This window comes from Pholcus phalangioides, unplaced genomic scaffold (assembly GCF_987345545.1).
Source record: "Pholcus phalangioides strain wild (caught in Gottingen) unplaced genomic scaffold, Ppha-v1.0 ptg000009l_1, whole genome shotgun sequence".
Taxonomy (NCBI): domain Eukaryota; kingdom Metazoa; phylum Arthropoda; class Arachnida; order Araneae; family Pholcidae; genus Pholcus; species Pholcus phalangioides.
Genome location: NW_028301602.1, coordinates 33,283,280 through 33,300,965, shown reverse-complemented (window position 1 = coordinate 33,300,965; position 17,686 = coordinate 33,283,280). Strand labels below are relative to the sequence as shown.

Sequence of the window (17,686 nt, the reverse complement as noted above, 5' to 3'; positions counted from 1 at the left end):
CATTTTTATACCAAAGAAACAAAAATTTTATTCAGCTCAGCTGGGTTTTTAAAGCAGGCTGTTTAGTATTGTTTATATAGATGGCAGCAGGAGCTCCAATATAATATTAACGTTTTCAATATGCGAGCGAAAGCGTTGAAGTAAATCCCTAAACTTAAACATGGACTATCATTGGCAGTTTCTTGCACATTTCCACAACAGAAAAGACACCAACGATGTACGAGAATTTTTTCCAACCACAGAACCACTTTTAATATGCAGAACTTTTTAAAACGGTGCTTTCTAATGGAGGATATCAGACTGTTGTTTCACTATTTTGTTTCTGAATCGAAGATACTGCCAGATTCTTTAATAAATCATCCCAGGACAGTCTTAGTGCATGGGCACACTAGACGGCCTTCTCGGGTGACTTGGAGCATCCCACGATAATGGGATCAGGTGTTAAGATAAATAGCAGATGCCACTTGGGCAAATGCCTCTTTGCACGTGGAAATTCGAGCAATTGACAATGGCCCCATGAATTTAGGGCATAGGCGCAAAGACTTGAACGTCCGGCGGGGGGGGGGGGGGGGCGCAATAATGTCAAGTTGCAATATACATTTTATCAGACCATGTTTAACGCTGGGGTGGGGGAGATGGCCCCGTATCTACGCCCATGTTTTAGGGATTTGACTGAGGCTGCAAACATTGGGGCGCTGGTCATGTGTATTTAGGTCCGAAACTTTTTCGTAAGGGCAGGTTTAAAAAGAATTCAAAAGTGCATATCTATTGCTTCTCAGTAAAGATTCTCACAAAATAATTATTACAGAAAAAGTTCTTTATTTTACAACTCATTCAAGCAGTCAAGATACAAGCACCACCTATTTCCTTTATTTTCCTTTCAGCCAACTTGCTGAAGAATTTTGCTTTGACGATGACAGGCTGCCTCGGTAACCGGCCTTTTCCAAGAACTTTGTAATACCCCTGCGGAAAAAAATTAAATCAGTCAACTACAGATCTATCACCAAAAACGAATTCGATTCTAAATTCGGATAAAAATTCAAATCAAACCATTAGTCAAACAATACTTATTTAAAAAACTTTGTACAAGAAAGTTCTGTGGAAACATTCTCAATCATCAGTTATGATCCAGGAGAACTTTCAAAATATTCATGTAGCACTGCTATGACACTCGATAACAAAAGAATTTATCGAGCTCTAATCAGTGCAAAATTAACCACCACCAAATCATTACCAAAATAATTATCCTTCACAGAAATGAAATTGCTAGATAAAAGGTGATCATAGCATAGACCTTGGATTCCATCAAGTACATAAAAACACTCGTATCCCGTTTTAACGAATACCGTTATAGTGAAAATCTCGTTTTAACGAACTCTTTTCTAATCCCCGAAATAAGTTTACATAAGAACAATGCTAGGTAACTTGAAATTCGTTTTAACGAAGTGATTCCTCCGGTCTCTCGGCGTTCGTTATAAAGGGGTTCGACTGTACTGTGAGCGCTTATAGGCATGATACTCAAGGAACCAAAGAAATGTATTACTAGTCGACGCTCGATATAACGACCTTTTCGCCCCGTCGAAAACAGACATTATAGAGGGTCGTCGTATCGAAAGTAAAACATACAGGGTGGACAAAGTCTAGAAACTAAAAATGAATAAAAACCGGAATAACCGAATTAAAAAAAAAACGGTTTGCAGGGTTAGCATTGCTAGATTACGGGAATTTTTAAGACATGAAAAAATAACAAAACCAACCGATAGGTGGCGCTGACGTACACAAGTCAAAGAAAAGACAAAGAAAAAACGCAAATTTAACGAACAGAATGCCTCCAAATCGTTTATTACAGCAGTATGTGTTCCACGTGACCACCATCACAGGGGATAACACATTGCAGGTGAGTCACAAATCATGCAACGGCAGAGTGCAGCAGGTCCACATACACAGTTTACATCGAACTGGTTGTGGATTAACAGTGCAACTTCTTACAACCGCCTCATTTGCATATTTCCACCGAAGTCGCTTGTACCAGTCTCACAATTCCTGTGACCAAGCGATGCTAACCCTGCAAACCGTTTATTTCGATTATTTTTCCGGTTTTTATTCATTTTTAAAAATTTCTACTGACTTTTTGCCCACCCTGAAAGTTATTTTATGAAAACTTATCCTACTGGGCGTTGTAGTGGAATGGTAGCTATAACATGGGATCATTGTAACAAGCATAGACTAAAAATATGATTTTTTACTATTCAACAAAAAATTTCACAAAAAAAAATACTATTACCTTCAGCTCCGGAACTTATTTTACTATGGAAGAATAAGTACAGATAGAACCCGTTTATTTGGTGCTGCCTTCTAGGTGAGCGTGAATTGTGAGTACACTTTTACTACATCCCCAGTGCTCCCATCGCTGCACTTCTCAGAGCCCTGAGAATTGTACCCAAAGAAAATTCTTTTCACGAGGATAAAGTTACGAGTCAAGATCAGATGGAATAAGCTGGTCGTGGAAGCATTGGAATGTGGTCTTGACAGGTAATTGTCACAAGGAACCAACCTCTGAGCGAGCAGCAATAAAGGCACTAGCACTACTGAACCAGACGTGAACTTCATATACATTCTTCTGCCGAACTTCTAACGAATTGGTACATGTTGTAAACCTGAAGTGAAGTTTGTTCTCTGGGTAGTGCTTGTATAATGCAGCAATCTGCCATCAGTTTTCCCATGACTGAAATGTATATATAATGATTGAATGATTCATTAACAGGCCCACCTATCATTGTGGCCTGTCGCTCTTTGTGGTGAAACTTCATGGCAGCTGCATTTGCACATCAAAGTTGGGAACTACAGAAAACCAACTTCAGCCAACCACCACTTGTGGCAACTGTAAAGTGCACACTCTGATCCTTGCGATGCGAGTCCATCACTATGACCACCACAGTGGTGCAACGAAGGTGCCAGAGAATGTGGCAAAAGGCTTGCAATCTGCATTTACATATGAACTATATGGCAAAAATTACACAGGGCTATTTGCTTTGAAGGAAACACCAAATAACTGGCTCTTTTTGAATGCAGCAGTATCAGTCAAATGTTTCATATGCAAAGATAAACACAGATAGGTATAAGCATATATGTGACCAAAAAAATAAGCTGCAGCCATCCCGCAAGTGCAGACAGAAGCTATGCACCCATAAAAGTAGTGAATTAATGTACTGCACCAGTTTATCTTCTTAAGATTGCATATCCAAATAAACATAATGCAGCATTCTTATAGCACTTTTCGACACCCAGCATTCCATGCCAAAACACTGGGCTCTAATCAAGTGCAAAAAATAAGATACAATTAAATCCACGTTTTCAAACTGACATAATTAACTGAAAAATTGATACAGTAATTTTTCTTATTAATTAAGCTATCATTTTCAACAGCAGGCCTGATTAACTAGACAATTTGAATTCATTATTTTTAGTGACTGGTAATTAGCCATGTTCTCATCGCTGCCTTTTCGTATATCGCGCTTTAAGTTTTTCAGATGAGCATTTTAACCAATTTTCTTTCCCCCACATCGTTGGACAAGTTGCTTTTCCGTGGCCTCTTGATTTGTAGCACCAAATAGGCATATTTAGTGTTAAGCTCACAGGGACGACCTATTTTCAAAGTTGACGTTGATTCATAATTTTAGACATAGAAATTTCATCTGACTATAGAGACCCTAATAATTCCAAAGGGCAAAAATGTGTCAGATTGGATCCATATTATGGTGTTGAGCAAGAGGGTCCCACACAAGATTTCCCCAGCCCCCAAACAATGTGTTTCGGACATATTTATTCCTTTACAATGTTTGTTACTGCTTTGATACTCCCAGTACACAGAAAAACCTAGCTATAATATCTGGTCCTGCTTTGTTCTTTATAAAAAAAAATAGAAAAATTCTGCTCAGAGAAAGGATTGCCTTTTGAAAATCTAGACTGCATAGAAAAAATGGCTAAAAACAGTTAACATCTCAATTACCAAGAAGCGGATTTACAAATCGCATACACACTATTAAGTTATAGTTTTGTTTTTATTCAATAAGCAAACCCACAAAGCAGAATATGTTGGAATCTGCGACGTAAGTTGCAGAACAATAAAATGCTACAGCAGACCAATTTGAAAGACCTTTTAAAAAAGTGTAAAAAACACTATTATGGGAATATTTACTGGACAACATTTTCAGTCAGTCAACCAAGAGTTCATTGCAGAACAATGCAAAACATTCGGCTTTGGGAAAACAAACTAAGAAACAGGCACATACAATACACATTTCAATGTTACTAACTAAACAGACCGAATGCAAGCATATCTTATCTATTCAAAAGGAAATTTCAACTTTTGCTAGAAAATGCCAACAACAAATACATAGGTTACTGTACTGCATGAATTTGAACTTTTGCAGTTGCAAAATATTAAAATAAACTCCATGCAGCATTAATATAGCACTTTTCGACACCCAGCATTCCAAACAATGAACACTGGGCTCTAATCAAGTGCAGAAAATCAAATTCACGGTAACACTAAATTTTCATTAATACAACTATAGGTCGGGCTTCACATGATTGTTAGAGATACTCTTGATTTCTACTCATTAGGATAGAAATCAATGGGAATCACTATTTTATATTGTCCACTAGCGAAACCCTCAACTATAACTGCTGAAGAGTTTTAGAATTGGACGAATATCTCATGAAATAAAGGCTTACTTGGATTATTTCAAAATAGTATTCCTTGAAAAACTGATTGACTATCAGCTCCCACGATTCCAAGAATTTTTTTTATTTTGAAATAATTCAGCAGAAATGGCTCAATAATGCAAACAAAACATAAAACAGCATTTTTATCAATGTATAAGGATGTATAAATACATTTAGTAAAACCTCACAGTGAGGGCAATCTCTAACATGGTTCATACTCTTTGAAAGAAATTCAAGGACTATTCAAGTACTTTTAAAGGCAAAATTTTAAAATTCAAGGATATTCATATTGCAGTTGATAAAAATTGTGATTTAAAAAAAAATTAAATTACTTGAATTTACTCATTTTTAATATTAAGTTTGAAGTGCTAATTTATTAAAGATATATCATTTTTTGAAACAATTATAATTCTCACTTCAACTTGTAGACAATGTCAAGTTCTGAAGGTCTCGCTTTAAAAAAAAGTCATTGTAGTTAAGAATGCGTGTAATTGTATATCTGGGGGGGGGGGGGGAGAAGACTATCAGCTGTATTTCCTGGGAAATTCCATATTTTCGTGTAACTTATCCCATTTTTTCATGAAAATGTCATTATTCTCCATATATTTTCAATAACGCCTACTGAAATTAAGTATTAAAATCATTTTCCCAATCCTATGAATATGATAATTATGACTTTACATAGTCATGTTAGCAGCCCCTATAGAATTGAATCCCCCATTGAACTCTACTTTAATACAATAGTGCTTAATTTTACCTTTGATGTATTTAATGTTAGCAATAATTGGCAACTTTGCTTACCTTTGGCATCATTTTTGGTGAAAATTGGAGATTTCCATGTATTTTTATTTGGGAAATATGGTCATATATGCAACTGACAAATCATGAATTCAATACCTCAAAATATTTTGAAGCAATATCATAAGCAGTGTACTACTGGCAGATTTCATGCAATACCTTTTAATAGAAATACCTCAGATATGGGTGACCATATGTCCTGTTTTGAACATTCTCATAATCATTGTATCATTGCTGCTCTACACATTTTCATCCCAGTAGAATTTACGATACAAAATATAATACAAAATTTTTTCAAGTACTTATAAACACTTGAAAATGATTGGTTTTTTTTTCAAGGAATTTTAAAGACTTTAAAAATCTTGAAATCTGGATATCGATGTGGTCCATACATCACTGATTCATTATAAATCAATACATCACCCAGTATTATGGAATTAGTGCATTATGGAACTAGTGTTCCCCTATTAGCTGAAAACAAAGCACCAAAAGTTGGGAGGAATGAAAGAACCATGTGGACCAGATGGTTATTGGTTGTGGTAAGCCAGTGGTTCTCAATGTGACGCAGATCCTAAGAGTAACATCAAAAATTGTCAGCGGTGCTACAGCAAGCTGTCAGTATATTTGCATATTCAATACCACGAAGTGGGTTTTTGTCAGTTTATTCAAGGGAGCTGTAGATACACATTCTCTAGGACGATCAGTGGAAGACAAAAGTTTGAGAACCACTTATCTAGGATAGTCTGTACTCTGAATACAAGTGTAAATCAAATGTTACTAATTAATATAACTTACTTAGCTAATTGCATTCTTTTATTGTATATATATACACATATCCTTTAATTGTGTAACCTAAGTACGTTAAAAATGTACTTATTTTTACTAAGTATGTACTAAAAAAGTACTTGGTACAATTTTAATGTATTCAAGCTTCTTCAGATCATGTCTCCCGTTTCTTGCCAGAAGTGCATAAACAACCAAATGCATTCTGCTCCATCAGTGCAAGTTTCCTGATTCCCAGTCAAAGGGAGAACATCAGCACATTTGTAAAGCAAGTCTATATTTCACATATTTAAAAGTTCCACTCAAAAGTTCATTTGGAACTATAAAAGAAAACTTCAGAACTCCTAGCATCTAGACTGCGTGAGAAAAACCTGCTCAAAAAAGCATGACGATATCTTGCAGCATGGGCATCAAGATGCATTTTTTGAATAGGTATAAAAAATTTAAACAATTCCACCACGATTTAAAGGTCACAGAAGGACAATCGAGGTAGATGGGATGAATATATGCTGCCCGTCCATTTGCTTGAGCATTCTATATAACATTGTCCACAGATAAATTTGCACTTATAACTTTTCCTGGAGCATTTCAACTCAACTGCTATAATATTCACATAATTTGGACGTATAAATGTAGCTCCTATATAAACAAAATAGATATAGGTAAATATTCAAGTACATTTTCCATTCTATGTATAAAAATTTTTTTTCTAGAGACACTGAAAGTATCATGCATCATAAAAAGTTGCGATAAAAAGTAGACATAGTTGGATTAATAATAATAACCCAGAAGTTAGAAAAAAAACTTTTCTATTGGTAATAATCACAACCCACTTCTTTTCAAACCAGGTTCTAAAAATAATTAAGGTGCAAAACATTTTTGAGAAAAAGTCAAATTATGTTTATTTTATATGAAAAAATATTTTCATATATTGTTAGTGCACACCAACATAATTCTTTTAAATTGAGTTATCACAAGCACAAAACGATAATTTAGAAAATACGCATAAAACTGTAGTTGACAATACATATAGTCACGATAGCAAGCTTTAGGCCAGGGATTTGCATAATTGTTTTAAAAGAAAAAAATTAATTTGATAAAACATTAACGATAGTAAAATATTTGAGATGCATCTCTTCTAAATGATTTATGATTCACAATACTGTTAGCAATATTCTTGATTTCTCCCTACCAAACAAGGAAGAAATCAATGGGAACCACTGTTTATTTTGTCCACTAGCGAAACCCTTTGCTAGAACTGCTTAAGAGTTTTAGAAGTGGACGTAACTAATGAAGCATACCTTCAACATTTTATTTTATAGCGATCTATATTCAAATTTTTTTTTCATTTATTGAAATATGAAATATTGGGAAAAACATGAAATATTTAATACATAGTTATTCTGATTCAGAGCTTGACAAATTCCACGTGCCAGGTCGCCATAGCAACTAAGAAATCAACACTAGCGCCTACAATATCTACACATAATGTGCAATGAAAATAAAGTTAGCACATAAAATTTTTGGAAATTATGTCAGTGCATCTAACACTGAAAAAGGCTCAGAATGTCTTGAAAAAAAAACGGAACCACTCACTGCTTCAACAGAAAAATTGTTTGGCTCCTAAGAAATTTGGATGGCTCTTAAATTATTGATTTGGCAAGCTCTGTACTTATTAGATAGGTAGCATAATAAAACAAATTGAACCCCCCCCCTACTACTGGTTGTAAATAAATACTATTTAAAAAGACATTTAATAAGTTGATAAACGTCCTGGTCACACCCACCAAAACCCTTTCAAAAACCCTGAGAAATTTCAATAGTTTGAGTATTTTTTCAAGCAGAAATAGTCAATCCCGCTATGTTTTTCCTGCTTAATATGACTTATTTTCATGGTCCCAACTCTAATCCATAACTTTTCCCCATTTGTAGTGTTTTCTCACTTATGTTTCCCATGATAGTTATTTTTTAAATAAAGTTATAAGCAGTATCCACTGCCAACTTTTGGAATCCAGAATCAACCAAAAAAATTGAATTTTTTTTTTCATCAATTAAGAAAAAAAACGTTCCAACCCCCCCCAGCAGATTTATAATTCCATGTCAATCTTTCCATACAAAAAAAAAATTTCATCTACATATACTGTTCATAAAACATGTTTCCTTCCGTGGATGCTATCAGTGATTGATAATCTCGGGCATATGAACTCTTAAAAGCTTTGTATTTAGCTTTACATTGCTTAAAGTTTTATATTTTCTTTCTGAAGACATATTTAATCGGAGGAAACAATTCTAAAAACTTCAAAATACAAAGCTGCTGACGAAAAAAACCTGTGTTTACCACACGGCTGTTAATGGAATACAACAACAATGATACAGGAATTTCGGCAACCAAGGTGATGCCCCTGATAGATTGCCGATAAACGCTACGTAAATGAAGTCACACGTTTGCCAGTTGCTTAAATGCGGTCACCAAGACCTTTTTACGGCTGTCCTCTATGGGTGTTTTCCCTAACGACGACGTGAAAGCTAATTTTCTGCCAAAATCTGGAAAAATTTCAACAAATCTGGAGAGCGGGAGAAAGGTTGAAAAATCCAGTCTTCCGCCTAAATCCGAGAAGTTGGCAGGTCTGCCACTGTATTTGCTAAAAAAAAAAACTAAATTTTTAAATATTTCTTACTTATAATTTAATAACTCCTATAAAATTCTTTTTAAAAAAATGTGGTGAATGACTGCAAACAAATACAAGTTTTTATTGGAATAAACCAATTTGAACCTATGTCAAGATCAATACATACCGCTTGAACAACATCTATAACCGGTGCTTTGCCCTCTGGATGATTTTTATACACCTCCCGTGTCTGGTCTGTAACCAATGACCATATTTTCTCTACATTGATGATAGGCACAAAGTTCTGGTTTTTTCTCAGATGGAAATTCCTCATACCAACTTTCCCAAAATAACCTGGATGGCTGAAAGAAAAATGTCAAAAGAAACTTAAAGCACTTCAATTAAAAAAAGAATTCCATTCTAAAAAATAACAGGCAATTATATTTTGTTCACAAAGCATGAAGCAAGCGGTCAACAGGCATTAAGAAAGAGGCCCTACTGCTGCAATGTAGCTATTGTGATTTTTACTATCCTTCTGTGTTTACTATCCTTCTGTGTTTACCATCCATACTGCTATAGTTTTTCAACCACAAGGATTGACAAAACAGCAGCAGGACACATGTGGAACAGAAGTATTATCGCAAAAACAAATGCATTCAAAACCACTAGGGGTATATAGAATTAGCACTAAAAAAAAAAATTGCTTTTAATACCTAAATCAAATTCTTACAACCGGGGTGGAAAATGAAAATTTGATTTTTGAAGCAGGAAAACTTTTAGAAGTAATATTTATCAGTTTTGTAGCAGTTTAAAATTTTGGCAGTAAATAAAATACAGTTTTATATACATATATGCAATAGTGTAGACGAGATTACTTTTCACTTTAAAAAGTGTTATCTCCCAGCTCAGAAAGATGGTGCCCTCATCCAAAGGCACAAAATAGATTTCTTTTAGAATTTATTTCAAATTTTTGAATAAAAAATTTTAAGACTTCCTCGATATTTATATTTTTACATTCTATATATTATCAACAAATGAGAGGCATTTTAACATATGGTATTTCAGATTTCAATATATAGAAATAAAAACTATAAAATAAGGATTGGGACCTACAATTTATTGCTGATTCTGAACAGCAGGTTTGTTTCTTATACTCGAGAGGATTGGGGGGGGGGGGTGACCTCTGTGTCAGGAAAGTTTTCTGACCAGGACAAACCGGGTATCGAAATTTTTTCGTCACAAGATGACATAAAATTGAAATTTGACGTTTTTGTAACAAAATATAACAAGCAATCTGAAATTATAGCAAAATTTAACGGACATTGGAAATTGTAACAGCTTTTAACAATTTTCCATTCTTGCTTACAAATCAAGATTACGGAGACCTGCTGCAAAGCAATTCGAAGACAGGTTTTGTTTTCTTCCTTTTAACAGGAAATGTCTAAACATTGTTTTAAACCAAACAAATGCCCAGGCTCTATCGATTTTATGGGTTGTGTCAAAAACTTGTGTAGAAAACTTCATTAATCAAATTTATAAACATAAATATATTAGATATAAATAAAAATTACACATATATTACAGTAGACCACACTTATAACCTTCATATGACTAATTATATTAGCTTTTCCTGGATAAAATGTTCAACATCTTTACCGTTAAAGCTTAAGTTACAAAAATTGACATTGGACTTTTCCTTCCTTGAATCAGACATACGTTGCCCTTTCTCCCATGTGAAGAAACAGTGCTAAGAAGTTTTTTTTTTCTCCAAGGGTTAGACAATTTAATTTTTTTTTCTCATTCTTTGAATTTGTCCAACTACACCATGCAGAGCAAAAATACCCTTATCACTGTTCTTATAATTCATATAAACATTTCCTGTCTGAAATGTCTTCCCACTCATGTTTACATGTAGTTTCTTGAAAGATGTTTAATGCGGCCAATCCGTTAAAAGAAAAAAAAAATACAACAAAAACAATGTGAAAATACAAAAAAATATATGGACTAAATGATTTGAATACATTTTGCTCAAGTTGAGGAAACAGCCAAAAATACATCACTATTAAAAAATATATCACTTACTATTTATCAAAATTTATCCTATGATGATGCATGCCACCAGCATTACCACGACCACCAGGATGCTTCCTGTGCTTACCTGAAAGGAACAACACGTTAGTTAAATAACCTCATAATTTAATTCCCATGCAGCTCAACGAAAGTCTTCCTACAGGAAAAAGTAACTCCCATATAAATTTCAAATCAAATGAAGGGAAAAAAAACATTGGGAAAAACGATTAAATTCAGATTTAGAGCAAACTTTAATACTTATTAATATTTATTTAACAGTTATTGCATATCTGAGGGGTGAGGGGGATCCAACCATCTCTTTTGTGGTGCAGTAGCACTTGTTGTCAGCAAAATTCTGATTCCTAGGATCTCAAGCTTTCTAACTAATTTCAACCAGAAAAATTAACTTTCCAGGGTTTTTTCTACAAATCAACCAAGTATTTCTCAAGGTTACATCAAATGTTACATAGAATACATCAGGGTACAGCGATTTAAATCCCAAAATTTAAATTTCACACTTTCCCTTAACCTGACTTCAATGACATTGGAATAAAAGTAACCTGGTATGATATGCACGTTTATTGCTCAAGTTTGTTAGTAAATACAGTCTTAAACTAGACCCCTAGATACAGTGCAAAAAAAAAAAAAAAATTTATGCATGGAAAAATTTTAACATGGTTAAATTTAGAATTTCAACTAGTGAAGAATTTTTAGAAAAAGATGAAATATTCAACATTCTAAACAAGTGTAAAAATTAATCTTCTGTATTAGTTTTCTTTAATCACAACTGCTCTGGTATGCATTCTAAGACAAATCTTAGGAAGAAAACAGCAGCAGGATACATTTGAAACAGAAGAGAATAATACACATAAAAATTTTAAAAGTTAAAAATTGAATTGTCAAAATTTCAATTCAAGTAAAAAAAATATTAGATATCAATCTCAATTTTTTCAATCGCCGCCATGACCTGAGATTTCTCCAGCCCAGATTCGGGCATCAGTCCAATTTCTTAAGCGGAACAGATGGAAATGGTCAGCCATGTATTCGGCGACTTTTTCCTCGCGATAAGTTGCCAAGTACGTCATAATGCTTCTCTGGTTTGCAGTATTTTTTTACATTTTTTCCGGTTTTGTTGGGTGATACCAGATGGTGCTGGCTTCGCCAAACAGGATTTTTCTTTCGTTCACCGCGTTTAAAAAAAAATTCTATTCCGTTGTTCCATTTTCAACGCGTCTGATTATTCCTCCCTTCTGTAGCTTGAGTCATTTGGATTATCTACTGCTCAGGTTGTTTCATACCGTTTTATTATTTCGTTGTATTTATTAGTTATTCATCCATTGCCAAGCCTTCTGTTTTATTGGTTTATTATTTAAAATGAACCTACAGAATTTTTCATGCCTGGATCCGTTTGGTTTATTAAAAAAAAGGTTCGGGTTTTAATGCATAGAATATTTATTCAACATGCCCGGATCCGTTTAATAAAAAAAGGTCCTGGTTTTAGTTTTAATACATACGAGTATTTATGCCCGGAATTCCTTATGCCCCGATATTTTTATTATTAAAAAATAGGATAGGTGTAATTTTTTTAAACTGATATTTTTTCTATTTTTATGCTTGGTGGTTTGTTATGTTTTGCACACTGATGTTTTTTTTCGGCGTCCGTAATGTCTTACGGCCATGGCGACTCTTCGTCGGGCCATCAGACATGTTTGGCGCCAAAATTCGCCAAGTGGCAGACCATACGACAGCTGTTCAACCATGAAGGTTGATCATGAAAATCAAAAACAGTCAAAATGACCAGTACGCGAGTGGTATGATGCTCATCTACCACCATGAAAGTTGATGTCAAGGGTTCGAATCTCGGAGGGAGGATATACTTAAAATATTTTCCCTAATGAGCTGTAAGTGACCACAGATAGTGCCTTCATTTCCAACTCGTCTCAATGACAATAAATTGCAATATAGCGATATGACCAGAGTTTGGTGTAGCGTGGTCCTCCTAATGTAACAGATCTTATAAGACATGTTCTATGCAGAGATGTTGGATTCTATAAATAATTCAATTTAATATAACAACTTTGAAACAATCCAATAAAAAAAAAAACTTTCATACATTGTTTACACAGTTCGAAGCAAGCAGTCAACAGGCATTAAGAAAGAGGCCCTACTGCTGCGATAGAGCTAGTGTAAAAATTAATCTCCTTCTGTATTAGTTTTCTGTAATCACAACTGCTCTGGTATGCATTCTAAGACAAGTCTTAGGAAGAAAACAGCAGCAGGATACATTTGAAACAGAAGAGAATAATACATATAGAAATTTTAAAAGTTAAAAATTGAATTGTCAAAATTTCAATTTAGTTATAAGTAAAAAAAATATTAGATACCAATCTCAATTTTTTTTCAATCGCCGCCATGACCCGAGATTTCTCCAGCCCAGATTCGGGCATCAGTCAAATTTCTTAAGCCTATGGTTTCTGGCACATAAGATTTGCCCAGCCCGGACTCCCCAAAGCAGAATGTTTAACACTGTTCTGCAACGATCCCTTGGCTAACTGGAAATGTTCTGGGGTAGAAATCCCCATACATGTAATAGTGTTTTTTGCACTTTTTCTTGAAGTTCTTCTGAATTGTTCTGCAGTTGCGTTAATTGTTCTGCAACGTACGTCACAGATTTTGACGCATTCCGCTTTGGGGCCCGGACATAGACCCTAATTCAACAGTCACATAATTTGACTCCTATAGAGTGACTATTTCTAGTCACCATAGCGAGTTAAGGTCTATCAAGCCCTGCTATACAATTACTTTCCCTCAAAGCAGCGAAATTTACACCTGCAGATCATAAACATGTCTAAAAAAGCACATTCTATTTATTGCATTCAATGCTACTTTTGGAGCATTGAAATCTGATTGGTTGTGGCTTGCATCAGATTTTAAGGCTTTGAATAATTGTGTACACAGCTCCAAGCAAGCAGTCACCAGGCATTAAGAAAGAGGCCCTATTGCTGCAACAGAGCTAGTGTAAAAATCAATCTCCTTCTGTATTATCAATCACTACAGCTATAGTTTTCTTACCAAGATAAACCCCGGGAAGAAAACAGCAGTAGGATACATTTGAAACAGAAGGCACAATAATAGGTAAGATTTATTTTCAATGCATCAACCAATTAATTTTCCCGTAAGTGTGTCAGTGACATGACTTGCATGCTAAATGTTTTTGGCAAGTTCAAGAGGACAAACAATATGTGCAATTGCACTAAAAATGAAATGAAAAAGATATAAAGAGCTAAAACTGATCAATTCTGCACTCCCAAACATCAATTGTTTCCATAGGGGAAAAAATGTTGGCCCTGACCAATGCTCATGGAAAATTTCAAACATATGATTTGTCACGAACATGGTTATAGACAATGTTGCATGCATTCATTCAAAAAAGTTTATGTTGAAGTGTCAAATGAACAATGGTTTTACTTGAAAAGAACCTGGTAAATGCCTCCAAGTGGTTTAAATAAATAGATTGCTAGTGTGCTCATATCAGAATGTTGTGAAAACAGATTTTGATGATTCAACATTTTCGCTTTTGACACTTAGCATGTTTCCCACTTTGTCTTCAATCATTTCTAATGATTTCATTTATATCACTATTTTTTTTGTTGTACTCATAACAATTTTTTTCCCTTTGATGTATTGTTTTGAATAGCTTCAGCATTAGAAAATGCAGTCAACACCACTAGGCTGACATGTGATCACACTGGAAAGACTGGCAGGGCGTTGATAATGACAGATTGATAACTATATCCAAAGTAAATCCTGTCACAAGTTCAATAACCACACGTCCTGTCTTGATTGAATGGGATGTATGGTCACTATAATTGAGGTCAGAGAATTTCTTTCCCAAATAACTTGTAAAATGTTAAATCTTTTCCATTGTGTATCTCCTTCCTTTAAGCTAAAACCCTGCATTATTTTTTATTTAGTCACAAAGTAGTTAGAATACAATTGTCTGTGTATCAGAAGTTCCAATACTTTTTATAATATACCATATGTTCTATACATAGATCGAGAAAGTCTTTCAGGAAAAAAATGAATCTGGGCAAAATTAAGAAAACCACCAAGAACTGCAGGAAAAGAAATTTTTTCATCAAATACTTCCTTTACTATACGAATGCCATTACAATATCTGCTTCACAATATATGGATCACAGCGAATACTAGGACTCAAATACATTGAGTACTGAAATGTTAACGCTTTTAAGCTACCTATATAGTTTTGCGGGCTAATAACAATAACTTACAGGGAAGAATTTAAAAAGGTCAAACTTCAACTTTGCAGGGGTGGGAAGTGACTAAGTCTATTTCGGAACAGCAAAATTCAGGATTTGGAGCAGCAAAATATGGGATTAAGAGCAGATATTTATAAATTGGAGCAGTGAAATTCACAAGAATATTTTCGTTAACCCTCAACCCTTTTCAAAATAAAACTGCACTGTCATTTGTTATCAAACATCTTTTCGTCAGCTTGATTTTTGTTTTTGGTGTTTTAGGCTTTTGACACCTTGTTTGAAAGAGCGGCTGTCATAAAATTTTTTGCACCCATTTATTTAAGATGATTTTTACTTACTGAGGGCACTATCTGCTGCCTTGAACAGCAGCACTTCAAATGAGCTAAAAAAATTTATGTTTTTAATGGAAAGAAAGAAACTTGGAAAGAAATTGTTGCAAAATAAGAGAATTTTAGAAGAATCAACTCTATGTTTGGCAATTTAGCACTCATTATCTGGCGAGATTGGCGATTTAACGCATGCTATTTTGTGAGACTGACGATTTAATGCTCGTTATTCTGCAACATTGGCGATTTAAAACTGGTTCCTCGGCAAAGTTTCTAAACTAACATTCGTAATTTGGCAGACATGCGCTTTTTATGAGTAGACATCCAACCATTAATCATTAGCATTGTAGTATTTTGCTAAAGCTTCCCCCTTTTTTGCTTAAGAAAGAATTCTTTATTCATTATTTAACCCAAACCTGCTCATATCACTTAACATCAGGGTTTAAACTACATTTTTTGTAGTTTCAGTCACATTTTTTGCAAAATACGAAAGAAAATCGTAGAATGCAAAAAGAAGTAAAATGCATACAGGAGGTACGAAACAAGTAGACATCCAACCATCATTACATTAACATTGTAGCATTTTGCTAAAGCTTTCCCCCCCTCCCAATTTTCGCTTTTTTACGAAAGGAATTTTTCATCCAGCTTAAACCCTGCTGAACATGCTGCTGATACAACCCATAGGTTTAATTACATCAAATGAGTTTACTAGCTACGAAGCTGTACTAAACTCGCTCCGCTAATGTAAAAAAGTTGGGTTATTATTCTCGCTACTCAGATGTTTTTGCTACTTCCTAGGTGCAATATGACTTTTCTCAAAACAGACTAAAAAAAAAGACTCTCATTCATCTTAGCTATTTTACCAGTTGTGCCCCAAAGCAGAATATGCTAAAATCTGATGAGAAAATCTATACAGAGAACATGTTTTTAACAGAACCAGGAAAGTTTTTTACGTAAAATGTAGGAAAATACCATAATCACAATTTTAGCTGCAGAACATTTCCAGTCAGCGGAGGGTTTGCCAGAGAACAATGCAGAGCATCTTGCCTTAGGGATTGTTTACATTTACTGGACTAATTTAAACTGGTTCGCTCACCACAGAATAGTTTCAAAATTTGCCGAATTTAACAGCCTCGATAGACGCATGAAGACTTCAAAAATTTTCAACAAAAAAAATTACATTGCATACAAATTCCATTTGCAATTTCAAAAAATGCAACACATGTTACTCACCAATTCTACCATGGCCATGACTGACGTGCCCTCTCAACTTCCTGGTCTTTTTCTTGCTTGTCGACTAAAAAACAAATCACAATTCAAATTCTTTGCCATGAACTCAAATAGTCAAAAATAAACTTCTACAGTGTGTACCTAGAGTATCTTTGTTTATCAAAAAAACACGTGAACGGGTTCCTATTTCCCATAACAGGGGGGGGGGGGGCCCAATATGCAAACATCCATTTACAAATAGCTTTGACCATGCTCCCAGGGGAAACACTCTTACCCAAGTAGGGGTCTAAGGTGAGCTAAGTATAAAACTAGAAATTCAAGTACTATAATTATGTAACTACAAATAAATGCTCCAAATAAATTAAAAAATTTTATAATTAAAGAAAAATTGATAACATGTAAATTAAAATCATTTACATCTTCCCAGGTTTCACTGAATTGAACAAAATACAGGTTATCACAGCCACATAGAAATTATGAATTTAAACATCCATCCTACTCAATTATTATAATATAACTTCATCGACGCAATGCAAACTACGAAAATGAATAAACTAGTTAATATTTAAAAAATATATCGCTGTATTTATAAAGATTAACACAGATTGAAAATTTCTCACCATGGCCTCTGTGGTGCGAAACGACTCGAGATGAGGATGATGGTGATGATGATGCCATAAACGATGAGAGAAAAGTTGTTTTCTTCATGAGAAATTTTTTCACAATTTTAGGGAATCGGAGAAAAAAATTGTCGATCATGAGAAAAACCTCTTCAAATGAAATTATTGGACTTGTTCTATTAATATTTTATATTTGATAATATTGATTCTATAATTAATGATTCTTCACATTCCTTTGAAAC

At 34.4% G+C, this 17,686-nt stretch overlaps 1 protein-coding gene across 1 annotated transcript; it reads right to left on the bottom strand.

The window, feature by feature from the left end:
• Window positions 1-799: 799 nt before the first annotated feature.
• Window positions 800-17,522, bottom strand: RpL27A (ribosomal protein L27A). The gene is made up of 5 exons (XM_089236008.1): window positions 17,445-17,522; window positions 16,828-16,891; window positions 11,001-11,076; window positions 9,106-9,280; window positions 800-963 (listed from the first exon to the last, which is right to left on the bottom strand). The coding sequence occupies exons 1-5, from the start codon at window positions 17,445-17,447 to the stop codon at window positions 835-837; spliced, it is 447 nt and encodes a 148-aa protein (XP_089092134.1). The 5' UTR covers window positions 17,448-17,522; the 3' UTR covers window positions 800-834.
• Between the last annotated feature and the right edge of the window lie 164 nt (window positions 17,523-17,686).

Bases quoted from the DNA above. Each gene is read 5' to 3' on its own strand.
- RpL27A (XM_089236008.1), bottom strand. The intron at 11,077-16,827 runs GTGAGTAACATG...TGTTCCTTTCAG, and splicing joins TCATGGCCATGGTAGAATTG to GTAAGCACAGGAAGCATCCT. The intron at 964-9,105 runs GTATGTATTGAT...TTTTTTCCGCAG, and splicing joins TTATAGATGTTGTTCAAGCG to GGGTATTACAAAGTTCTTGG.